Genomic DNA, 25,989 nt, shown 5'->3' with positions numbered 1-25,989 from the left:
CCTACAGACCAGAGATTTTAAGGTGCATCGTGATATAAATTTTACAGTGTATTTTTATGTTCATTTTGGGAAAATTCCTAAAAGCATCTATGGCTGTTTTTGCATTCAATTTTAGTGGATTTGAGCCTGATTACGAATTATTTGTATCATTTGTATATATGACCTTGTAGCTATTATTCTATAAATATGCAAATCTGAAACCTATCAATATTAGAAGGATATAATTTATTTTAAGTGCCAAGATTGGATGTACTATTTCTGTTAGCTAATTTGATTTTAAAATTAATTGTAATTTTTAAATTGTGAAGGAATAATAGAGATATTAAAGAAAATAAATGGGTTTTTTATAAAATTTTATAAAACAAGCCAGCTTATATCTCCCTTTGATACAGAAGGAAGTAATGACTTCAGATTTTATACTCAGAATATGGGGAAAAAAAAATTTCCAAAAGATAATTTTCAAAAATCTTTTAAAGAGAAGGATTTTATTGTACAGTATCAGAAAATGCAATAGATAAAATGTAACCAGTAGTACAGCTGACTACATACAACTCATGAAGAGTCTGCAAACATCAAATTGAAAAAATTAAACCAAAAGGTTCAGCAAAGCATTTATGAAGCTGCAAGTCTGCCATCTGCTGTTCAGTGGTTTTGAGCCAGTCTGAACTGCTCAGAGATTAGTTATTTTTTAGTACCATTAAAATATTGTTACACTTATGAATATTTTTGTGTATAAGTGCATGCGATAATCATGTGATGAGCTATTAGAAATTTTATTGGCATAATCAAGGCAAAATCTGTGGAAATACTATCTACATTCTTTCTAGGTGTGGATAGCAGGGTTCTGTAGAGCCACATTTAGTTTTTCCAAAAAATTAAGTAACTAATCATCAGTCTTCCCCTTTGATCATTATTATTACATCCCTTTCTGACTAAAAAAACTTGTGAGAAAATGCAGTTTTCATCATGATGTTTCACTATCAAACATCTAAAGTAGCCTCAGTTCTAAGTGGGCTGTGCAGCCAACAGTTTCATTTTTACTTCGGTAAATACTGCTTTGGTGATTTTGGAACATCAAGATGTCTTGCAGTAGCTTAGGACTGCACAGAAGATCTTCTCAGAAGGAATATCTGAGTCCTTCATAAAATAGTCACGTGATTAAATGTAGCATTTTAACATAAACATAAGAATTGGAGTATGTAATTACAATATTTTAGATGGGGACAAAGCTATGATTAAAACATTGTATAATTCATTTTTTATAGTAAAAAAAAATCAAGTTAAAAATGTAAAAGTTTGAGTGGAAGCAAGGGGAGGGGGAATATAAAGAGAAAACTGTAGAAATTGTAGTGTTAAAAATCATATTTTGTCTGAGAAGTACATCTGATTTTTTTTCTTTACGTATATTGGTTCCTAATGAAATCAGTGTGTGATGCTGTGCTTAACATGTTCTTTGAATGGAAAAGATTTTGCTATGAACTTTTCCTCATTCAGTTCTGTTGTGCTGAATAAGCAGAGAACAGGGGTTTTTCCCTGGTCTATTTATAGCTTGTATATAATAACTATGGCAACATCTGGCTGATCCCTTCACCGTATACTAAAGTGTGAGCTGCTTTCAGGCTAAGAGTATCCCTTTGCTGGAGCAAAGGCTTATAAAAATAAATCTGAATCAAAAGTGTCAAATAGATATTTAAAACTGTATTTTCAAATTTACTGATACAGAATTTTGAGGTAATCTCATTTATTATTAAATAATTTTTGTTGTAAATTTTTTATTATTTTAAAAAGATGTTCTTACCTCTAATGCCTGTGGTTTGTTTCTGGAATAAAATGACATTTTATTTAGATTTCTTGTCAAATGTTTGCTCTCACTCCAAGATGTGAGGGGACATATTTTTAAGGCAACAAAATTAATGCCACAATGGAATTTGACATTTAAAGGACTGAAAACATAGTGAAGCTGTCAAAAGTCTTAAATAGAAGTCTTATGTAGCCTGGATACAATTTTTGAGTACGTCCTCTGTGGGCACACACCAGGTGTGCTCAAATACACAGTTAAAGATTGAATGTGAGCAGTCTTGCATATTTATATAGTTATGCAGTGGAAAGTTAATGGGTCCATCACAGAACACAAAGCAGTTTTCTTCTCTTTCCTACTGGGTCACAAAAAGCTTTATCTTTCTGCTTCGATTTTATTCCTTTAGCTGATGAATTGACAACAGAAGACTTACAGACTTTGCAGCCATATAGATGCCTGAATCAACCAGAAAATTTTTTCATTGGACAAAAAGCTAAAATAGAAACCATGTACCACTGGTTTTACTTTTTTGGAATTTGTCTGATATTTGTTAAAGAACTGTCACTTCAGTCATTTGCTATACCCTTATAACTCTGCAGTTTATTAGCTGGTATTTAATACCCCTCATTCTTCTAAAAATCCTTCAGAAAATAAGTAACATCGATGTTGGTATGTAGGTCACTTTCCTAGAGAGTTCTGTGAAATTGAATGAGTAAACTATTTGTAAGTTTAAACTATTTTTTTAAAGACCACATGTGTTTATTGAAGGAGCCCAAATGCAGCTCTTACTCTGCAGCAAGATTTTCTTGGAGACAAGGGAAGGCCTTATGGCTAACAAAGGGCTGGAAATTAGAAAAATGTCCCATCCTCTGCTAATGAGAATGTTTTGTGTGTTTAAAGATCTATAATAGCAAAGTCTGTACTGAAGATCATCTTCAGTCATACAGAAAATGTAGAAGCTGACTATTCTAATAAAAAAAAGTGACAGCTGTCCTTGATCAAATGAAAGGTCCACCTGGCACTGTATCCCGTTTCCCACAACAGTTTGGCAATGGCAGAAGCCAAAGCAAGTAGAGAAGACCAGCACAAGCCCTGGGTTTTATCGTGAATGGGTTTAGTGATTCTGTCCATATCATGTAATATTATATACTCAACGAACATCTTTTATTTGTAAGCAGATTTTCCCCATCTTTGTTTAAAAGGAAAAAAAAAAAAAAAGAAGAAAAAAAATTAGGTAATTGTTTTTTCTAAATCACCTCTGATTTCTTTGTGTTACCACAAAACTTAGAAGAGATGTTGCTTTCCTTTGAAATTCTTCTCTGAAGCAAGTAATTAAATTCTTACTTTCCCTGAGAGACTATTTTCACTTAATTTCATTCTCAAAGAAGAATAAAAAGAGAGCAAGTGCCTGATAGTTTAGTGTAAAAATGCTCATTTTCTCAAATACAGAAGGTTTTATAGAACCAAATATTAAGAAAGCTTTATTTTTAAAAAAGATCACATGGAAATATGTTTCTGGTTTTCAATATGACTTTGTAAGTTGCAAGTGCTCTTGATGTTGTTAGTTTGTAAAAAATAATAATTTTGGTAATTTATATTTTTCCATTTAAGCTGTGGGAAATGTTAAATGAAAATAGCATAAAGTGGAGAAAATGAACTGGATATTTGAAATTATTAAGTGTTAATGATATGAAAAAAGTGACAAAGGACACTTGCTTTTGTAAGTATTGTTAACTAGACATTATTGGGTTTTATCAGACTTGTTTAAACAAACTATTGTAAAAAAGTTGTTTAATTATGGTTTCCCAATTTAATGCGTAAGTAGAGGTTTGTATTGTTTACTTTTTCAGACTTGGTAAGACCGGTGACACAAGTCTGCACCTGCTTGAGCCAGCTCAGGCCTGGGTGCGTGTTGATCTCATTCAGTTGATATTTCTAGGTATGAAGTAGCACTGAACCATATGGACTTATGGACAGCTTAGGACTGTGATCATTTGGCCTCTGAACAGCCTCCACAGTCAACAAACCTGCTGGTGTCTTTGCACTCCTTATCATATATTCTTGCAGCAGAAAGTGCTGTAACTGCTTCTGCCTGGTTTTCCTCTACCATTCATGTCACCAGTTGTTTCTTGTTTTTCACCTCTATTTCCCCTTGTGTTAAATCTGATGGCTTCCACACTGGTGTGTTTCGTAGCTGTGTAATGGAAAAATTCAGTAGGGAGATACATTGACAGTGTATTAAGTGCGCATAAATCTTTGGAGCTAAAACCTTGTTCTAGCCTGCATCGAACAAACACTGCTGCTGGTTTTTGTTTGCATTAAGGACTTGTAAATTTGGGTAGATATTCACAAATGTGGCAAAAAGGACACACTTGACACAAAAACCTAAATCAGATTCAAAATTCCTACACTAAAACTAAGGGCTACCAGAGTTTTTCATTGTTAAAAAGCTCTGAAAAATTTATTGCCTAGCTTTGCAAAACAATGGGCTTTTCCTTACTCTATTTATGGAAATGGCTAATCTGTTTGACAGGCATCTTTTTCCACTCATCCTGTACCTCTCCACCCTGCCTGAAAGATAATTGGGCCTGAGCATATGCTTACTATGAAGCATTTCAACTCTCAGTTAGAGTCTGGTCAAGTTATGTGTGTTAGATAGTTGGTACTATAGATCAGTCTTACTGATCTTGTTTCCTAAGAAATCAGCAGAGAAGAGATTGTAAACTGGATGAAATGCAGAGGCATATCCGGAATGCTGCTTAATCTATATATTTGCAGGCCTGTGTTTTAATATAAATTTCTCCTTTTTTTTTTTTTTTTTTGTAGAGCAACTACATGGTGTTCATGGCAGAATTGTTCTGGTGGTTTGAAGTGGTGAAGCCATCATTTGTACAACCTCGTGTTGTTGTACATCCTCAAGGTAATTATATTAGGAATGTTTTAATATGCATGTTTTTAATATGTACGTGTATAAATGGCCATTGTGTTCACAAATACAGTGAATATTTTAGTTAACAGGATTTGGCAGTGTACAACCCCCTTAAAGAAGGAGCAAAGTACTCCTACCTTGTGTTAATCTTCGTCTCATCTCATAAATCATAATTAGATGTTGTAGTCTATTACCAAAAACTCATTTAAATTGTTGTGGTATAATGACTTGCAAATTTTCCTGACCTAAATAAGCCTAGAATCCATGTATGCTCATGCAGGGATCACAAACATAATAGGGAGCCAAGAACAAAATTTAGCCTGTAGAATGGAGGAGAAGGTACCAAGAGAAAGGAACATAAATCTGGGGAAAGTGGACAGATAGTTAATTGTAAAATTATATTTTGTACCTGGGTGCAAAGGCACAGACTTCGATCAGTAAATTCTCATATTTAAAAATCCACCTTTCAAGTAGATCTTGAGATCTGTTAATGAGTACAGAGTCACGGTGTAGTGCTGTGCTTCTCTCTGAGAGCTAGGAAGAATTTTTCATTGAGTGGCTTGTGTATCTTTTTTTCATTTGTATGCTTTTATAGCACATACAAATCTGATTTAAATCTTTTAAATATTGCTCACTAATTTAGGATATGACCAAAATACTATTTTCTAGCTGAAAAGTCAGTCTAAGGGTTTAGGAAGAAATTTTTTATTAGGAAAATTTCTTCCAGAAGAAGAATGTTTTTGTTTAAAAAAAAAAATCCTTGTTTTTAAGTTTGTGGCTCTTTTTCAGTATTTTACCTTTATTATTCTTCCCTTGCCTTTTCTAGTAATTTTTGTCATTCTCTATTTCCTTAATTAGTGCCAATATGTGAACTTTGGAGGAGGTAAAGCTGATAGGAAGTGACTGGGTTTTAATCGAAATAATGGGACCAATGAGAATTCCTTAAATCTTTGGAAATCATTACTTCAGATTATTTCAGACAGCTTTTCTGTTATGGATTTTAACTGAATACTAAACTATAATTACCTGAGCTTTGTTCCTCCTGGCAGCTGAACCTGCAAAAGATGCAGCTTCTGCTCACAGCTTGAATGCTAACAGAAGAAATTATGTGGATGGCCCATCTGGTTCTGACTTCGTAGCCAGGTAATGTCAGAGAATCGGTAGTACCGTTTCACAATCTTTTCCTTTCTATTCAAAATCTATCACAGTTTTTTATTTAGTTTTGTTGCCTTTTTGCAATGCTCAAGGATTGAGTTACCAAATATAATCTGTAGAATTTTGTGGAAGATCCCATAGTTCAGCTACTTCCCCCTGTTGTCCCGTTGCATGGCAGGCAACATGTTCATGTTTGTCACTTGGACAGCATGCTGTTGTCTTACCAGTTTCCAAAATGACCCTTACCGTTGAGCAGAGAAGTGTCACGTGGCCTTCTTGTCCTCTTCAGTTTCATATGGTGCTGCTGACCCAAGTCTGCTCTGAAAGAGCTGTAATTTTCCAAAAAAGGTAAAAAAAGTAAACTAAGGTAACAGCAAGAAAACTGCTGAGTGGTGGTTTTAATTTGGTCTGATTATGGTACTTAAGTACCATGAAGGTTAAATAGGTAAAAGAAAATACTTATGCTATGATGCACTTCCAATGCTTCTTGTGAGCATCAAGAATGGAAAGCTAACTGCTTTGTTAAATATGTTTTGCATTATTTGTATTTTTTGTGGATACATGTGTAAAATTATTTTTAGTATTACTATTACAGATTTGGAAGCAATATAAAAACATCCTGTTTCCCTTGTGTTCTCTAGCTGATCAAACATTTGATTCGTTTCTCAGGGGAGCTCTCTACAACTACCTGAGAGGAGGTTGTAGCGAGGTGGGTGTTGGTCTCTTCTCCCAAGTAACAAGTGATGGGACAAGAGGAAATGGCCTCAAGTTGTACCAGGGGAGGTTTAGATTGGATGTTAGGAAAAATACGTTCACTGAAAGAGTTGTCAGTCATTGGAACAGGCTGCCCAGGGAAGTGGTGGAGTCACCATCCCTGGAGGTATTTAAAAGATGTGTAGATGTGGCACTTAGGGACATGGTTTAGTGGTGGACTTGGCAGTGCTAGGTTAATGGTTGAACTCGATGATCTTAAAGGTCTTTTCCAACCTAAACGATTTTATGATAAGAGACAGAAGTTACACATTAGGCCTTCTTTTTAATCTTTCTTTTGGCAGGGTAGAGAAAGCATTCCAGTGATCTGATCTGAACATAGTGGATGAGGGGTAGCATTGCATTGTATTTATGATTTGGGTGCAAAGGTTTATTGTGTCTGAACTGACACAGAGAAGAGTAAAATTACCATTTTAATTGGATATTCAGCAAATTGTTGGTTGCCAACCTAGCTAATCCTGTTCAGCCTTTTTTGTTGTTTTGGATGGGGTTGGGGGGGGAAGGGTGGGTGGGTTTAGTTGATTTGGGGATTTGGGTTTTTTAGCCTTTATGAATTTATGCTGAGTTTAATCAGGGAGTAATATTTCTTACTACGATTAAATGCTGTGATTCCGAATCTTTTTCCTGTGTGTATCTGAAGTGTTTCCCTTGTAGACAATGAAGTTACTTTAGTGTAAACTGAGCATATAAGCCAGGAGAACAAGAAACAGTAGTTTTGAACGTCTCTTTTGGAACAGGGATTCCCAAGGCCATTCGCACCTTGCAAAATCACTGCAAGCAGTACAACAAAGGGCTTGTAGCTATGACTGTTCTACAGAACAAACAAAGGTTTGTGGTAAAAATCACTATTTGTATGTGGCTTCCAACCTGATGTTCCTCTTTTAGAGCACTTCATGAACAAAACTTCAGTGACTTATCTTTTAGTTCTATGAAGATAGTTAAATCATATGTCAGTTACACTTAAAAACAAATTAAACTGAAGAAACAGAGTTCTGTGCCATACTTATTCTTGTACTGTAGTGATCACTCTGGATATTTTCTTTAAAGGTAAAAAAAGTTAGTAGCTGTGTACTGGACACCACCACAGGAGAAGCCTATCTGTAGCCTTGGCTGTGTTTTTAAAAAAAATTAAAAAAAAAAAAAAATGTCCCCACAGCTAAAGCCATTAACCATGCATTTATCCCTGCACTGACAAATTCTGTCAGTAACATAATAGCTTTTTCATCCAAATAAATCTACCTTTTCTCAAAGTGTGTACATTTTGTCTGTGCAGATGGCTTTTGGCCTCTAAACAGAAGAGGACTGATTGGAATTTTTATGATAAGCATCTAAATTCAATTCCTAAACACTTACAAAAGCCTTTATGTTTCTTAGTGTCATTACCACTCCAGATTTAACTATCCAGTCTGTAAATTGACACCAACGTGTTCTGTAATATTGCTCATGTTTCCTGACACATGTTCAGAGATATAGTAAAAATCATTGTGAACCCCTTATGAGTGGTGGATTGCATATTGAACTAGCTCATCACAACACTGTTTTAGTGTCTTTACAAGTGACGGATATGGTTTTGTATTGGAGTATTAGGAGAGCCATCCATGAGTAAAAGAAAGAGCCATATCTTTCCTCATAAACCAGTGTACTTGATTGTAGTTCACTGCATTGTAGGACAAAGGAGGGGCCTAAGAAATTATCTCAGATGGTAGGAATCTAACACGCAGGCTGCCAGGTTCCCTGGCAGAAAAGACCTGACTGCAGGACGTCGTGGTCCTGGCCTTCCTCCTTGTCCTGACTCCACGTTCCTGCCCCCTTGAGTGTTTTAACATTGTCATTTCAGTGCACAAAGACAGAAAAAACTAATCTGGTTGGAAAAAGTGAATGTTTTTCTGTTGGCTTAGCTTGTTGAAATGACTCAGAGGATGGGATGGAGAGCCAGATCCAGTGCAGAGGAGGGAGTGGGACTGTAGCAGCAAGCAGTTACAATGTCTGAGGTTGCCATGGAACCACAGTCATGGTGCCAAAATCAGTCTTTTCTTGAAGGAAAATTAAGTGTATAGATTTTCTTTGTGGTAGCAAATTTTCACAGGCTGCTGAATGAAAATTTGAAAGCATGCTTTTCATTTAAGACAACTTACAGACGTTATATCTATGATTTTTAATTTTTCACAGAAATCTCAAATGCCATTTAAAACAGATATGTCATGTAGCTAGTGTGTAGTGTTATTAACATAAAAAATCAGGAATTTGAGAACCTATTTTGAATAATTAAACATATACTTAGGAAAGATGTTTTTGTAGATTATAAAACAACAATATTTTTCTTAAATCGATATGACTATCCTTCACACAAATATTATTTAGAAACATTTCTGCAGCATACTGTGTATAAACTATAAAAGCACTAAACAAATATTTTGAAAACTACAGATTTAAAAAAGGGAGTTTGGGAGTGTGCTCTTCAACTCAGTGAACAAAATTCAAAACATGAAAGGATTTAATCCAGCGTGTTTTTGAAGTCTGTCTTCTTTAGAAGTGTTTTACATACAAATGCATGCATCTTTATGCATGTGTCTTTGTTCTGATCCTGAAGAAGCACCTTGATCAAAACACTGAATTATGTTAATCCTACTCCGGATTATTACAGCTACTACAGACTTTCTCTATGAAACAAAAAAAAGTATCTGTTGTAAGTAGAAACAGAGGAAATCTTTGTAATTACTGTTTCAGTAGTGAATATACTTTTTTATATTTATAAAGTCATGTCTATCACAAAACCTCCTTTATCCACTTCTAGTGCATGTTGCAGTCCAGACAAAGTAGAAGTTTCAGACTAAGCAGCTGAAAAGAGATGCATGAAAAGTATGTGGTATTAGCTGCAATAACTCAGTTTTGAGGTCAGCAGGAACTGCCTCATTTTGTTCATGCTTATGTTTGCGTTTTTTTGCTAAAATCAAACCTAAAAACAAGAACCTTCTAATAATGACGTTTATGTGAAATAAATCAGGACACAAGTGTGTTAACAAAACTAACGCTGCTCTGTGGCCCTTTGTGTAGGATAAATACCCTTTTTACTTTTTGGCCTATCTGCATTAGGTCCAGTTAAAGGTAACAACAGTGTTCTCTTCTTAGTTAATAAATTAATATTTCAAGAAGATAATTACACCTCACTTTCTTCCCTGTCACAAAAAATAAATCTGTTTTTATGTTGGTCCAGGACATAAAGCCTGGTTGCCCTTTTGTAACGTTGTTTCTGATATATTACTTGTAACTCAATTTCTCTTGCTTTATAGATTGGAAAGTCCAACTTATACACCATCTCACCAACCGCATACACCCCAGCAGCCTTATTCATCTGTTCCAGGTAACAATTTACAAATGGGTGGAAGAGGCAATGAGACAAGGTGTTGTCTTCTGAGTAAATTGCTATCTTGCTTATATTTATTCAAACATTATTTATGCAGAAATTACTAGGAGAGCTTTACATGAAAGGCTAATGAATGAGTTCTGAAATTTATAAATGTACAAATGGGAAGTTTGTGTTTGTACCTCTTGTGTATATTTTTTTAAATCTGACTTCTGTTTTGATTATGTGGAATATGGCTTACAACAAGTATTTGTAGTATATTTTAGTAGCATTTGTAGTATATTTTACTCAATAGTAAATTCTTTGAGGGATGAGGGGTATAATATATATTCAGGATGAAATTGACTCAGTTGCTCTACTTGTATTCTCAATATTAAACCACTTTTTTTGCTGTTGTAGTGTTCTAAGTAGTGAAGCAAACTAACTTGTTAAAGCAACAGAAGGTTATGTTAAAATAATTTTTCATAGCAGTTACCTTGGGTTCTATTTTAATTTCACTTAGGAGTCATCAGAAGGTCCACATCAATGTCTTATGTAGATGGGTATGTAGGGACGTGGCCCAAAGAAAAAAGGTAAGTAGTCTTACTGTACAACTTGGTTAAAAAATGATTATTTATTGGTCATAAATAGTAATGTGCTCCATTGTAGTTTGGATTTTCAGAATCCTGTAATAAGAATTCTTGTAAGTGACTTGCAAAAATATAAAGAGAAAACTGTATCATGGATTAAGAACTTGGTAATTGGAAACAAACTTCAGAAATAAATCATCTATTTTTTACACTGAAATGATGTATATTTGAGATTTGAATTGTTGACATTAAATATGTTCACATTTACTCATCGCGATCAATTATAAGTGTAAGAGTGACATGGCTAATGAGCTCAGTAGCATTGAAACTTGTATTATTTTGTGGATAGTAAGAACAATCAGGCTGAATTTTTTGTTTTACTGAATATATATAAATATATATTATATTTGAAGCTAGGCAAAATACAGTACATCTAACAGTGCCTTTAATACTATAATCTTGAAGTAATTTAAAAACCGAATGTGAATATTTCATCATTATTAATGATGAGTTGCTGAGTTAATACCTTTATTCTAATCTCTATTAGGTCATCATTACATGGAGTTTCATTTGACATTTCTTTTGACAAAGAAAAAAGCATTCCAGTGTCTACTCCCAACAAAGGAATTACGAGGTCTGTGAGCAATGAAGGCCTTACACTAAACATCAACCGCATGCCGAAACATATTAGAAAAAATCTGTCTTTCAAACCAGTAAATGGAGAAGAGGAAAATCAAGATATTGAAGAGGAAAAGGACACGATAGCTCATAAAGACATGAAAGCCAATCAGTCTCTTAACGCAAATCACAAAAATGCCAATGAGAGCAGCCACTACAGGTTTCCAAACGGAGCTTTGCAAAACAGGGCAGTTCTGGATGATTTTGGCAATCAGATTGAGACACCAAGCATTGAAGAGGCTTTGCAGATAATTCATGACACTGAAAAATCTCCCAGAGTTATCCAACCAGACCAAATTACAAATGGGTTCTTTCTTCACAATCAGGAAATGAGCATCTTGAATTCAAACATTAAACCAAATCAGTCTACCCCTGATACAATTACAGACACAAAAGGTGCTCTAAGTCCTGTGACTGACAATACAGAAGTAGATACTGGAATACATGTCCCTTCAGAAGATATTCCAGAGACGATGGATGAGGATTCTTCTTTGAGAGATTATACTGTAAGCATGGACTCTGACATGGAAGAACCATCTAAATTTCTTCAGGATTATGACATGCGAGCTAGCAATCACAGAGATCAATTAAGCCCTTGTCCCAGCTCAGTAAGTACTAAATCACAAGCCGGCAGCAGTGCTTCTTCAAGTTCAGGGGTTAAAATGACTAGTTTTGCAGAGCAGAAATTCAGGAAGTTGAATCACACAGATAGTAGAAGCAGTGGAAGCAGTTCTCAGAAAACCACACCAGAAGGTTCTGAGCTCAACATCCCTCATGTGGTTGCTTGGAATCATATTCCTGAGGAGACATCTGTTCCTCAAGGAAGGGACACTACACAGTTACTGGCTTCTGAAATGGTACATCTTAGGATGAAGCTAGAAGAAAAGAGGCGAGCCATTGAAGCACAGAAGAAGAAAGTTGAAGCTGCGTTCACGAAGCAGCGGCAGAAAATGGGAAGGACAGCATTCCTTAATGTTGTGAAAAAGAAAGGTGATGGAGTATCACCTCTCCGAGAAGAAGCAGCAGGAGCTGAAGATGAGAAGGTATTCACTGACAGTAATCGGTTGAAAGAAAAAGAAACTCAAAAATCAGATGAACAAACTAGTAAGATTTCAGAATTAATAAAAGAAAACCCTGAAAATTCTCATAGCAAATGGCTAAAATCTCCTGCTACTCCTATGGATGCTGAAAAGCACTGGAATTTAGCAAGCCCCTCAGAAGAAAATTTTAATGAAGGAGATATCTTGGAATATACAAAATCTATTGAGAAACTAAACTCTTCCCTACACTTTCTACAACAAGAAATGCAACGTCTATCCCTTCAACAGGAGATGTTGATGCAGATGAGAGAGCAACAGGCTTGGGTTATTTCTCCTCCTCAGCCTTCTCCTCAGAAGCAGATTCGGGACTTTAAGACTTCATCAAGGCAAATGGGAACTCCATCTCCCATTGCACCTTTCTCACAGGAATCTCCTCGCTCTACACATCAATCTCCACAGTCTTCCAACAGGAAGAATGCCTCTTTTCACATTAAAATGCAAAGGACTCCTAGGCCAAATGAGCTGAAAATAACACCTCTAAATCGTACCTTGACCGCCCCGCGGTCTGTGGATAGTCTTCCCCGATTGAGGAGGTTTTCTCCAAGTCAGGTTCCCATTCAGACTAGATCATTTGTTTGCTTTGGAGATGATGGTGAACATATAGGTGAACCTCAGTTAAGGGGAAATCTTTTGAAGGAAGTCAAGCCTACAGAAGAGGTAGCAAAAGAAGAAGGACCAAAATTGCTGAAACAGTGTGAACAGAAGTTGGAGGAAAAGGAGATTAAGCCTATTGAATCTAATGTTTCTGAAGTATTATCTCAGCCTATCACAGAAACTGTATGCCTCACCCCAAATGAAGATCAACTAAGTCAACCAATTTTACCAACACCAGCTCCCAAAACAGCTAACTTAATTGAAGTTTCCCTATCAGATTTGAAGCCACCAGAAAAAAATGAAGTATCTGTTGAGAAATATGAAGGTGAGAGTGATAGAGAACAGTTTGAGGATGACCAGAAAGTGTGTTGTGGATTCTTTTTTAAGGTAAGAGAACTAGTGGATGTGTATGACTGCTATTAAGCTTTCTTTGAAAGGGAACTTCTTAATTCAGATAAGGATTTCAGTGATGGCTTTCCATTGAAGTCAAAGCAGATGGTTCTGCAACTCTGAATGTACAAGCATATCTCTTGCACTTGATGGTCATAAGAGTGGTGAGATTCTACCATGCTGCAGTTCTGAACATGCCAGAGTATCCCTTCCCATGCATAGTTGTGGAAGAGTGCTTGGAGTTTTTGGTGAGGAAGATGCATGCTGAATGTAGATCTATTTTTAACGTAAGCTTTGGTGGCCTTAATTAAGCATGCTCCTATCTCACCCTCACTTCCCCATCCCACCCCCAAATTTAACTAAAAGTTTTTGAAGTACATAATAGCCTGCATTTTTTAAAATGCTGAGTGTTTCTGAGTTGCACTTCAGAGAGTCCTTTTCCCTCTCTTGCCTGGCTAAGGAAGTATAGTCTTCTGATACTCCCTTTTGAAGTTGGTTTTCAGGAGCACTTCGTGTTGTTTTATTAGAGAGTTATATTCAGACAGGCTTTTAACTATAATGCACATTGTAAGAGAGTGGTCTAGACACTGAAAGCCATCAAGATTTTGAATTTCCATCTTGGAATAGCCCAAAATCTTACAGCATGTATCTGAGATCTGCCTTGCTTGTCTGGAAGCAGTCCTCAGTTCTAACAAAACACCTGGCTTGATCAGCAGAGGTCACTTCTATATGCTTCATAGCTATTGCTTTTTGTGATAAATTAACTTCACTTCCATACACTTAGAATCTTCCAAAGCTGAACACTGAAGTTTATGCAGTGTGGGATCTGACTCTAAACTAAAATTTTTCACTTACCAAGTTTTGTCATATCAGTGTTGAATTTTGTTAGGAAGGAAAAAAATCCTTTATGACAAGTTGAAATACTGCAAAAGTATGTTAGGATATTGCAACCCAGCATACAGAATTACGTGTCCAATGACTTGGCAAAATCAGTTGCTGAATTCAGAGATCTTAATATTTTTGGGTCCTTTTCCTTCAAATACTGCTGCTGCTAGGATGATCAAAAGGCGGAAAATGATATGGCAATGAAACGAGCAGCATTATTGGAGAAGCGTTTGAGAAGGGAAAGAGAGACTCTGCTTCGAAAGCAGCAGCTGGAAGCAGAACTAGAACACAAGAAGGAAGAGACAAGGTAAAATTACATGTCCTGATCCAAATGATTAGTAACAGTGAACGTAAAAATGTCTGGTTTAGTTAAAAGTGTAACTTCCATGTCAAAAAACTGCATCTTAATATCCAAGATATTTAATTTTAGAGCCAGATGTGCTGAGGAACCCAGCTGAAGACACATGCCAGCTGGTCCTGCCAAATCAGCAGGTGGCATCAGTCTGTAGCTCAGACTCAACATATGAACCCTGCCAGCCTGAGTAAAGCTCCTCAGGGCACTGCCCTGCCCTGCACTCATTTTCAGAGGGAGAGCGTATCACTTTGGGCTTCTTTCTGCACAAATGCACAATGCTCACTCAGTGCAGCAGTCAAGCTAATAAACATTTTGATTTTACTAGTAACAGTATCCCAAAAAGTTTAAACTGTCTGAAAACTGTAAAAAATGCAAGTTCCTATTACTGATGTCTGAGAACTAAAGTTCCAAAAATCTGATGTCTGTGTTGTCCTCACTGTGCTAGCTAAAACTGCAAATTTGGAAAGTTATTACTGCTGAATTTATTTGGTAATTTTTCTAGACGCAAAACAGAAGAAGAACGTCAGAAGAAGGAAGATGAACGAGCACGGCGAGAATTTATTAAGCAGGAATATATGAGAAGGAAACAATTAAAGCTTATGGAAGAAATGGATACAGTCATAAAGCCACGTTCCCTCTCAATCAAACAAAAAAAGCCACGTCCAAAATCTATTCATAGAGATCATATTGAATCACCTAAGACACCAATCAAAGGTCCACCAGGTAACAAGTGTTCATGTGGAAAAGGAGTCTGTTCATGCTAAAACACCAGCTTGGTTTTTCGTACTAACAAGCACGTGCATTTAGTAGTGTCTTGTGCTAAATTGAAACTGCAAGTGACCAAACTGGAAAACAAAATTTGCCACTAGAAATGAAAACATGAATATCACTTACCTGCTATGCATGCATGCATATATCAACAAACAGAAAGGTTAACTGTATGAAAACCCAGTGGAAGCACCAATGTGTGTGGCAAGTTTCATACACACCCATGTATTCTTCACTAATCTCTTCTTGTACCTGTAGAGCTAAGAATGAATAAAGTTGGGAGATAAGAGATCCATAAATAAAATGGTGATTATAAGGTGAGAGTACTTAAACTCCCACTTAATACAGACATAAATAAAATAAAAAAGTTACTTTTATATTTCATGTTTTTTTCTAGTTCGCTCACTTACCTACTGCTTGTATATTTATTAACATAGCAACACTAATCATGTGGAACAATTTAGCATTCTTTTAGATAGCACATAACTGCAGAAATGATTGGAAGAAGTATTGCCAATTTGCAATTAGAAAAAAGTAACCAGACTGCTCAGTGATCCTTTTTGTTACAGCATCGTATTGCCTTGTTATTCTGCTGCATTTTCTCTAGCTGCTTCCCTCCATCTCCCAGTGTAATTCAAAGTATTCCCTTAACACTTTCCAAGAATCCATCCCAAGCTTTAAATTAAGTCTCTTAAGCTCTCTTTCATGAGGACTTATTAACTTTGATTGCATTCTTTGATTTGCCTAATGCCAATATTCCCGTGTCCATGCTTCACATTAATGCTTAGTCTGAGACCGTCCCAGGTGGCTGCAAATGGCTGGGTGTCAGCAAGCGTTTAGATGAAGTGCAGCACATATGCATGCAGGTATATCATGTATGGGTGTAAGAGTCTCATATGTAAAAGCTCTTGCTGACTTTCTGATGCTGGTGTTGGGTCTAATGAACAGACTCTACTACTTGCATAGGTTTATAAGCCTTAACTTTGTTTTTATCTAGGTTCACAGCTTTATCGTGTTTTTTCAGTATCTAGTCTTTCATTGGCATCGCTGAATACAGGGGACAATGAGAGCGTGCAATCAGGCAAGAGAACACCAAGGTAAAGCGAAAATAACCATTTTGTTTCATAAAACTTGATAATCAACTATGTAAAAAATTAGCATGAATTTTAGAGAGGTCATGTATATATCGTGTACTCAGAGAACAGGTATGTGTTCCTGATTTGAGATATTGATAGTTTCTACTGTTAGGCATTAGGGACCCAAGCCATGATCATTTGTTTCACAGATTTTACCAAGTAAACCAGTTGGGCAGCTATAAATGAGGTCAAACTAAAATGCTATTTACACAGCCTCTTTCATTCACCTGCTTGATTTTAAGTCTTAGCTTGTGGATATTTTATTTAACCTTTATGCTACATGCAGCTACATAGCTTATTTTCTTTTTTTAACATAGAAACTTCTTTTCTGTTTTTTTCCTCTTAGCAGTTGTACAGGGAAGTGTTAAATGTTTACTAGGACTTCAGCCTTTTCCAAACACCAGAATTTATGTTGCATTAAAAATCACCTGAAAATGAAGTAAAAAGAGATAAAAATAACCGAAAAGTCTTAGTTTTATATACAAAATCTATATTATAATCCAGAGAAAAATTATTATTTTTGTGTAACTACTTAATTTTATTCAAAGAAATTTTTTTTTGTATAGGGAAGAAAAGCAAACTAAGAATAGGCGTTTGGGGTACTACATGTTATGATATCTTATGTCATGTTTTTGTGGCCACAATGCATTACTCGTCAACTCTGACATGCCTGCAGCTGGTTTCAGTTGACTTTTCAATTTCCTTGATGTCTTGAGAACTGACTTTCTGGTTATTACATAAGAAACTTCAATAAAATGATCCAAGTATCCTAATCTTGTGATTATAGTATCCTGATCTTGTCATCTCTTTAAAATGATCAGTTTTAATTGAGAGCAGGATTTCTTCCAGCTATAAACTATTAAAAAAGACATTAGGTAGTTTATCTACACAGGCTTTACAGGAAATGATGTCTATTGATGTGGTTTTAGTTGTGCAGTGCTGCACTATGCTTGTAATGAACAGTACATCTTTCTCTGGCTTTGCATTTGATTTATGGAGTTTGAGACTTTTAAAATATGATAAAATTCACTACAAATTGCTGAAAGTAACAGTTGAAAGACTTTTCAGTATCTTTCCAGACCTATACTTTCACCTTTTCCTCACATCAGAATTGTCTTTTGATGATCACACTGAGTGAATTTCAATGATACCTTTGAGGTCTCCTTCATGCAGGTGCAAATCACAAAAGGTGAAGGATATATTATAAACTGAGTTTTCATCTATTGCTGATTTTACTGGAAGTTAGCGTGCAGATAAATGTTATTATAATACCACTTTTTTTCCTTATTCTGTGCTAGTAGTGCCTTTCTTCTCACTTAGAAAAGTTTTCATTCCAAGCTGAAAATTTGACAGGCTTTTGCAGTAGCCACAATCAAAAAACCTTTAAATATCATGTAATAATGTAAGAAAACATTACAATCTTGCTTAGACCTTTAAATGCAAAACTGTTCATGTTTGAGTGCAGACACAAGCTGAAGAATTACAGCACCAGAAGTTACTGTTTGTGAAAATAAAAATTAGAAAGGAAATTGTTTGCTGTCTTAAATGCATCAGTTCTCACTGCCAATTGTTGTAATAAGTGTAAACTAACTCAATTTTTACTTCACATTGATCATTCCATGAAGAACTGGTTTGTTTGCTGCATGAGATAACATTGTTTTGCCAGTACCACTGTAAAAGTAATCCAAACTACCACTCAGTAGTAATATTCCACAGCCTAGAATATCTATTAGGTTTCTGCCCCTCAGATGTAGTCCAAAAGTTCACTAATGTCCACCTCATGTATCAGTTATCCGTTAACTACTTCTGTAAATATTGTGCATTTAGGTTTATAGTCTACAGTTCAAATAACTATGTTCTACCTTAATACGGTTTGCCTTCCTTTTATATTAGAAGGCTTCTCTGCTGAACATTGTGAATTTTTTTTAATAGATTTTAAAATTAATGTTTAGGTCTGAGTCTGTGGAAGGTTTCTTATCTCCAAGTCGCTGTGGTAGTCGTAATGGAGAAAAGGATTGGGAAAATGCATCTACAACTTCTTCAGTTGCCTCTGCTACAGAATACACAGGTCGGTGACAACAATATTTGGAAAAGTACCTGGCTATTAGTGGTTCTATGCATGGAAAGTTTTCAAGTATCTTTATTTGTTTTCCTAAAACTTGATTGAGGATGCTTTCATAGAAGTGTTACTTTCACCTCCTTGAAAATAGATGGTAACAATGCAAGGTTAAAATTTTAAATCCAGAATAAAAGTACTGACTCAGTGGAGTTTGTGACAACCAGAATAAACTGCAGTTAGGCTCAGAACGGCAAATGGGATCACAGATCGCTGCACTTCAGCAGCCTCTCTAGCAAGGCAAGAAGAGTTGAAATTTAAGCTCAATTTAGAATAGAGTTACAGAAAGCAAAAACCGAATTGCAACAGGAAAAAATCTGCTTAGTAATGTGAATTTAAATATTCTTCACCCTTTTTTTCCAAACAGATCCTTTGTTGTTTATTAAAAACTTTACAATCTGACTTCTAATTCTTTATTATATTAAGAATCAAATAATAATGGTATCTTCATTCCTTTTCTCCAAATATACAGCACGTGATATTACGAAGACCTTGCATCATCAGAATTGTAAAAGCTCCATTTTGTCCACTTAATAGCACTTTGATAGAGAGTAAAATAACATAGGGTATTTTCAATAAACTTTTAGGGAGATCAGGTTTGATTGATAGGCCTGCATAGCTCACTCTGTGCTGGCAAATCTTTGTTTTGAAAATCATCTTATCTCCTTTCCACTGAAATGACTACAGTCTGGAAAGGCAAAGTGTTCATTCTGAAAATCAGAAGAAAGTATTTACCTGTTTTTAAATTCTAACACTTCAGTCAGTCTGTGCCACATTCATGTCAACTTTAATTACGGGAGGGATAGTGAGACACTGCCTGGGTGTCTTGCTGAGTTTTCTCATGAAGACCCATAGTACTGAAGATCATCTTTTAATGATCATCAGCGTAGGGAGTATTTTTAAATGAAGGAATATACGATTCCTAGGGTTTTTTCATGTTTTAATATCTTCACTCAGATTTCATACAGCTTTTTTGTGTTGATTCTAGACTTTTTTCTCAAAGCATGGACAAACTGAAATTTAATCTTACATTTAATTGGTAATTGCTTGTATATTACGTTCCCTTCTAAGACTCAGAATTGATACTTACACATTGTTTTTTTTCAAATGGTTTTGATACAAGTACACATGTATTTCAGAAATTAAAGTGAGGAGATTTCTCATTAAGCCAGATGAATCAAGTCTTTTTACAGACAGAATAACCTGATAAATGTCAGGCCAGATCTTTTATCCTGGTTTGGGGTAAACCATATCTAGAATTCCAAGGTGGACAGGCTGCAGTTACTCTAAGCACTGCCTCAGCTTCATTGTTATACCTCTCACCCTTGAAATCACAGGTTTAGGTGAAGAAAAAGAATTTGCTCCCTCCTGGACAACTGAAATGGCAAAATGTTTTCTTGTTCATAGAAAATGTCCTCTGAGAGAAGATACATTTACCAAGACTGCCAATAATAATGACTTAGTAATGAAAGACACATTTGTAAGCAAATTCAGTACAGTTGAATTACATTTTACTGGTTTGTGAAATTTGTGGTCTCTAGACTAATTCTATTTTACTCTTGGATTTGTATTTTTATGCATGCAAAACATCCATACCAGAAGTGCTTCGCAGCATTTAAAGTAACTCTTTGTTGGCTTATTCATTAACTTAGCTGATTTGTCATTGCTCTTCCATAGGACCAAAGCTCTTCAAAGAACCCAGTGCTAAATCCAATAAGTATATAATTCAGAACGCGCTGGCACATTGCTGCTTGGCTGGAAAAGTAAATGAAGGACAAAAGAAAAAGATACTGGAGGTAAGGGTATTTCTCCCCTAAAAACAAACACCTAAGTCCAAACCACAGTCAGGCATTAGGAAGATACTCAAGTATAAATGCAAATATCAAAAGGAATATTCTCAGGTTATGCCACCTCTTACTGAAAGGCTTGAATAACTTCTGTGACTTGCTTCCTGTGTGGACAGAAAGGTTCTCTAGTACTGTAGAAACAATAGCTGTCACCTTGTGCATGCAGCACAGGAAGCTGAATTAATCAGCATGTTAATTAATAGTTACTGCTTGTTTAATGTGGCAACTTCAATATGTAGACTTATAACTGTCTCACAAACTTGTTTTCCCTAACATGAAAATTACCCATCTTATACATACAGATCCTTGTATTGGGACCTTTAGAACTAAGACAACAGAAAGAACCGAAATACATCCCCACTAGGCTTTTCTCCAGTTTCCAAGTGGTAGGGCAAATTCAAGACTTTTTACTACAGAAAGGTGCCTTCCAGCCTTTTCTCTTAGGCTAGTATAAACCTTCCTGAGGGTGCACAAATATTGTAAGGGTAAGAACTCAGGGACCAGTGTGTTTCCATGCAAAAGGAATAACAGGGAGTCTGAGGGTTGACAGTAATGGGACTGTTTCTTTTACTAACTGTGACAAATATGACACATTAAATAGACCAAAGAACACAGGTACTTGGAATCTGGATTTAATTCCTTTCCCAGAACACATTTCACTACAGTATTTCTTGCCCTTTCTTTTCTTCGTAAGTCTTCTGCATTCATGTTTAGATGCTGCCTTCTCTGTTTTTCCAGCTCCTTTTAGGAAATAACAAGTGAGAAATAGACAGCCTTGTTCAGTTCAAGTAACTGGGAGTATAATAACCTCCAGAAATCCCAGGAAAAGAACGACTGTAAAAAAAGTAATGCTTAACTCTAGGGTGCAGCTTATGTCACTTGGTAGAAGCTGTTCAGGGCACATGTCCTGTAGAAGCTGTGTTGGGTGGAATCGGAATTGAAGATTTCATCTAACAAAGAACCTTTGCTTAATACACTTCAACTGAGTCTATGGTTTGACCAAACTTGAATGGATTTAGGGAGGACTGAAACCCTGTTTTAGCACTGGGGGATCTTTCAGGCACATCTAGACAGATCTAAATTTCCTGTTCTCAAACTTGAAAATATTAAACCTGCTTGATGAAATGGATCAAAGAATTTTTATTTCGTCTACAAAAAATTTGTTAGGATGTCTGTTCTTGAGGTATGACTAAACAAATACAGCTGGAATTGTCTAAATGAGTAAGGTTTTGCTTGAGAAAGATAGCTACCTTATCAAAATTCAGATAGGTGAAGCTTAGCAAATTCTAATGATTGAAAATAAAGTCTTTGAGTGGACAGTGTTAGACATAAGTTTCGGCTCTGGTAGAAAACAAATTCAAAATGACTATCCAATGATTTTTAATGTTTTCTAACTACAAGGCAATATTCATATTGTGAATCTTTTTCTTTCTTTCTTTTAAAGGAAATGGAAAAATCCGATGCCAATAATTTCTTAATCTTGTTCCGGGATTCAGGCTGCCAGTTCAGATCTCTATATACATACTGCCCTGATACTGAAGAAATCAATAAATTAACGGGAATAGGTCCCAAATCTATCACAAAGAAAATGATAGAGGGACTGTATAAATACAACTCTGACAGGAAGCAATTCAGCCACATACCTGCTAAAACTTTGTCTGCCAGTGTTGATGCAATTACCATTCACAGCCATTTGTGGCAAACCAAGAGACCAGTAACTCCTAAGAAACTTTTACCCACCAAGGCATAGTAGACGGGAAAAAAATTGCTTCAGACAATTGTGATAAACTTGCACTTCATCTTTACTGCCTATAGGAAATAGATTTCTAGTTGCCAACAAGACTCTTAGAACTTAAAACTGGACACCAAGTTCCATTATAATGTCCAACTGGAATGTAAACACAGTGTTTAGGAGTGCAGAAGATTATCGCTTAGGAGAATAATTATGAGTGATTACAGAAATGTTTGACTTGTGTGGAGATTTGTATGTGCTAATACAATATATAGAGTATATTTGCTCTGTATTTTGATTAGATACACTGAAGCACTGAATGTTCCTCTTTAGTGACTCAAACTACATTTTTTTACATCTGTTGCCTTATATGTTTGTATTTGTGCTTGTCTTGAAATATTTTTTTCTTTCACTAAAGAAATATTTCTTAATATTCTCAATACCATTGAACTTTGCATACTGACTTAAAGACTAAATGATAAGTTGTATGTCACTGAAGAACAGCTGAATGGGTCTGTTCTGCAAGATCCTTATTGTGTGCTGTAACAAAATCAAGATTCTTTCCCCCAAGTATTTATTTTTCTTTTTCAATTAAATAATACTGATTTGCTTATAGACTAAACAGTGAAGGAAAAACCTTTGAACTGCTTTGAAGTTTCCTTCAAATGAGCTATTTAACAACTCAGGGTATAGTTAAGTGATGCGATTACTTCTGTTTCAGTAAGTTACCATCTGAGATGTAGTGACTGACCATGTGCATGTTCATAATACCAATAAAATGCAAAGTACAAAGATTTGGTAGACCTCTAAAACAGTTCAAGCAAATATGCATTATTTTGCATTGTTCCAGATGAAGAGCGAGCACACGGTCAGGTATTGCTTCTCCAAAGAAGGAATAGGAACCTGTGAAACATTCAGAACTAGATCCCTGATGTTTGCCTGACAGAACACTACAAATATTCAGAAGAATCACAGAATTCACTAAGTCACAGATCTTTCAGAAGTCCTGTATCTAATTCCCATTGATCTTAAGATCCAGGCCACTGTCTGTTCTTCCTGCCTTCAGATCTGCCAGCTCAGAGTGAAAGCAATTTTCTAGGGAATAGACATCTGATAAGAATTTTCAGTGTGTCTTAGTAAATTGTTTTTTGACACAGATTGTCAGTCTAACAGATTGTCTTGTGACACTTTGCCATATGTATTTAAAATCGCTAAAAAGCCTAAATGATATTTCAATCAATTTATATGACCATTTACAAAAACAAACTCTAGGCATATTTCAGTATTAGTTATAAAGGGCTGCGTTTTATTTCAAAACAGTGTTTGATTATTTTATAGATCACTATTCTGTTTCAGTGTTTGTTTCTCCTATAATTCACTTTTAACATAGCACTGTTCTGAAAAAAAAGAAACTACAAACTTGAAGCCTCCCCTAAATCTGTGGCTATTTTGACAGTGTACACCAGAGGATTTGTTGGGGGAAAAAAATCTCATTCTCAGGAAAAGACTTGAATGATTTGTGATTCTGTTCTGTTTCAGTGTTGTGACAACTACATTAACATAAGACAGTATTGTGCTATAATTATGTAGTCCATTCTGTTTCATGGGGAGACTAAAACTATGTTCATATTTCTCTCATTAAACTGCTTTGAGAGAAACTATGCCTCACTACTATAATGTACTCATTTACTTATATAAAAGATGCACAGGAATGAGGTGTCATTAAGCAGTTTAGAACAGTACTTTTTTTAAATTATTATAAGGCCTTAGGCATCAATGCATCTGGGTTCTAAACATTTTCTCAAAAATGCTGTCAGTTTTACTGTAATTTATGTTCTTATATTTATGTATATTTGTTAAAACTGTAAAAAAAGAAAAAACACTTTAAAATACATGTTTAATATGTATGTGGCTCAAAACTATTTGTGGTTAGCTGATTCCTACTGTTTGCATGTATATCACCAGGATATGTAACTCTTATTCCAAGTGTATACATATTGTGTATATAGGATATAAATAGTATTAATAAGGGGGAAAGAGGGTTTGCACATTCTGCCTGTTAGACAGTTCCTACAAATACTATTGTAGGAACATCTTGAATAACAATATGAAACTGTGTATAATATACAGTGATTCAAGAATCCAGGAGGTTGGAATAATCTGATACACATATGGTGAACAACTTCAAAAGAAGTTTTAGCATGGGAGGCTTTTTATTTCTAAAATCTGTACTATGATTTAACTGAAGATTTGCAACACCATGAAGACACACGCATCGATCTAATCAGAGTGAACTTAAATACATGACAGGAATTCATTTTAAATATATCTGAATGTATTACAAAATTTACATTTGTCAACAGGTTAAAGATTTGTGCAATGTCTAAAAGTAGAATGTGAATAATGCAGTTGAAAATTTCATTGCTCGCAGTATAAAGTTTTACTTAATACAGGAAAAGTAAAGCCAGATATGCTTTTCCTTTTTAAGCCTGCAAATTTTCTAATCACAGTGGATCTTTGGTTGGGATCATGTTTAAAAAAAGAAAAGAAAAAAAAAAAGAAAAAAAAAAAAGGAAGCTTTCCATAAAGGCCAGTATTTATCACTGACCTTTTCAGAACACACTGGTGCTTTCATCAGGGGTATTATTATTGTTGCTATGACTGAATTGCCAAACTCTTGTCTTAGTTTTTGGAGCAAAATTTCATATTCTAACAGTCATAACAGCTACTGAAATTTTTTTTTAATGTTAGTATGACTGTTAGTTTTTATTATTTGGCTGTTTAAAGCCAAATTCAGCTATTTAATTATGATTTAATGGGCACTGTTGAAAAATGTACAGTGTATTGTGTGCTTCTATGTCCACTTCTATGGAGCATAGCTTCCATATTTTTTCAAATGCTGTGCTGTAAAATATTGTCATTGCTACTTATGTGGTACAGTGTAGTTTTTTCCTTTCATTTAAATAAAAGCATGGCACCAAAAGTACACTTTTTGTTTTCTTGCTTACATCACATAAACTGAAACTATAAAAGTTCACATAAATGTTTAAATCTTGTTTCTTCTCATATTTCAGCAACATAGAAATTGTAGGAAATAGGCACCATTTTCATTTCTCCTTTTGTTTGCCATTGTTTGTCTTTCACATGTAGTTTAGCCTTCTGATGTTATTAGAGGGAGTCTATTGAAGAATTAGGCTTCTCATATCATTCTTGAGGACAACATGGTGATACCCTGTTCTCTTCAGAAGTGAGTTTCACAATTAAAAACCAACTGATAAACTCCTGTGCTCTGGTTAGCTTCCATTGTTCCAAAACCACAGAAATTTACTGGTCAGTGTAATAGAATTGCTTCAGAAGGGAAGGTTTTTAAGATGAACTGAAGTCTTATCTTCTTCAAGACAGCTAATAAAGAATATGACTTTTAGTGAAATAACTTGTACTTGGTAGTGGTGCAGTCTTGAACAGAAATAGTATCCAAAAAATAAGGTCGCTCTTACGGATTTGTAAATTAGCAATCTTTTCCAGTCCAAATCATGCTATTTTTGCGGTTTTGTGATGTCCTGCGGGGCTGCAGAGTGCAAGCAAGGACTTGCTGAAAGGGGACATGACATCACTGCACTGTCAGCAGGCAGACTGAGTTTGGGCTAACTTACACAGATACAGAATCTCTAAATTTCAGAGCTATTCAGAGGGCAGCTTAAAGAATATAGGAAATCTGATAGTAGGGCTTTTAGTACTGAACTAAAAACTGAAGTGGATGAAAACAAATAGCCTTCCCTCCTCCCCTCAAAACTGGTTATTT

The 25,989-nt window shown here is 35.4% G+C and overlaps 1 protein-coding gene across 3 annotated transcripts in view; it reads left to right on the top strand.

Moving 5' to 3' along the window:
- Positions 1 to 25,173, top strand: part of CAMSAP2 (calmodulin regulated spectrin associated protein family member 2) — an 89,052-nt gene extending 63,879 nt beyond the window's left edge. For 2 of the 3 annotated variants that reach the window (XM_074832710.1, XM_074832712.1), the window contains 11 exons: positions 4,625 to 4,718; positions 5,777 to 5,870; positions 9,944 to 10,014; positions 10,520 to 10,589; positions 11,134 to 13,345; positions 14,404 to 14,540; positions 15,091 to 15,311; positions 16,354 to 16,453; positions 18,445 to 18,560; positions 20,286 to 20,404; positions 21,900 to 25,173. In XM_074832710.1, coding sequence (XP_074688811.1) covers positions 4,625 to 4,718; positions 5,777 to 5,870; positions 9,944 to 10,014; positions 10,520 to 10,589; positions 11,134 to 13,345; positions 14,404 to 14,540; positions 15,091 to 15,311; positions 16,354 to 16,453; positions 18,445 to 18,560; positions 20,286 to 20,404; positions 21,900 to 22,205 — 3,540 coding nt within the window. In that variant the 3' untranslated portion in view covers positions 22,206 to 25,173. The remainder of the gene's footprint in view (positions 1 to 4,624; positions 4,719 to 5,776; positions 5,871 to 9,943; positions 10,015 to 10,519; positions 10,590 to 11,133; positions 13,346 to 14,403; positions 14,541 to 15,090; positions 15,312 to 16,353; positions 16,454 to 18,444; positions 18,561 to 20,285; positions 20,405 to 21,899) is intronic. The other variant, XM_074832711.1, reaches the window with a different exon arrangement.
- The last annotated feature ends 816 nt before the right edge of the window (positions 25,174 to 25,989 follow it).

The sequence above is a fragment of the Strix aluco genome, chromosome 8 (genome assembly GCF_031877795.1).
Source record: "Strix aluco isolate bStrAlu1 chromosome 8, bStrAlu1.hap1, whole genome shotgun sequence".
NCBI classification, from domain to species: domain Eukaryota; kingdom Metazoa; phylum Chordata; class Aves; order Strigiformes; family Strigidae; genus Strix; species Strix aluco.
This window is presented reverse-complemented; position numbering and strand designations above follow the sequence as displayed.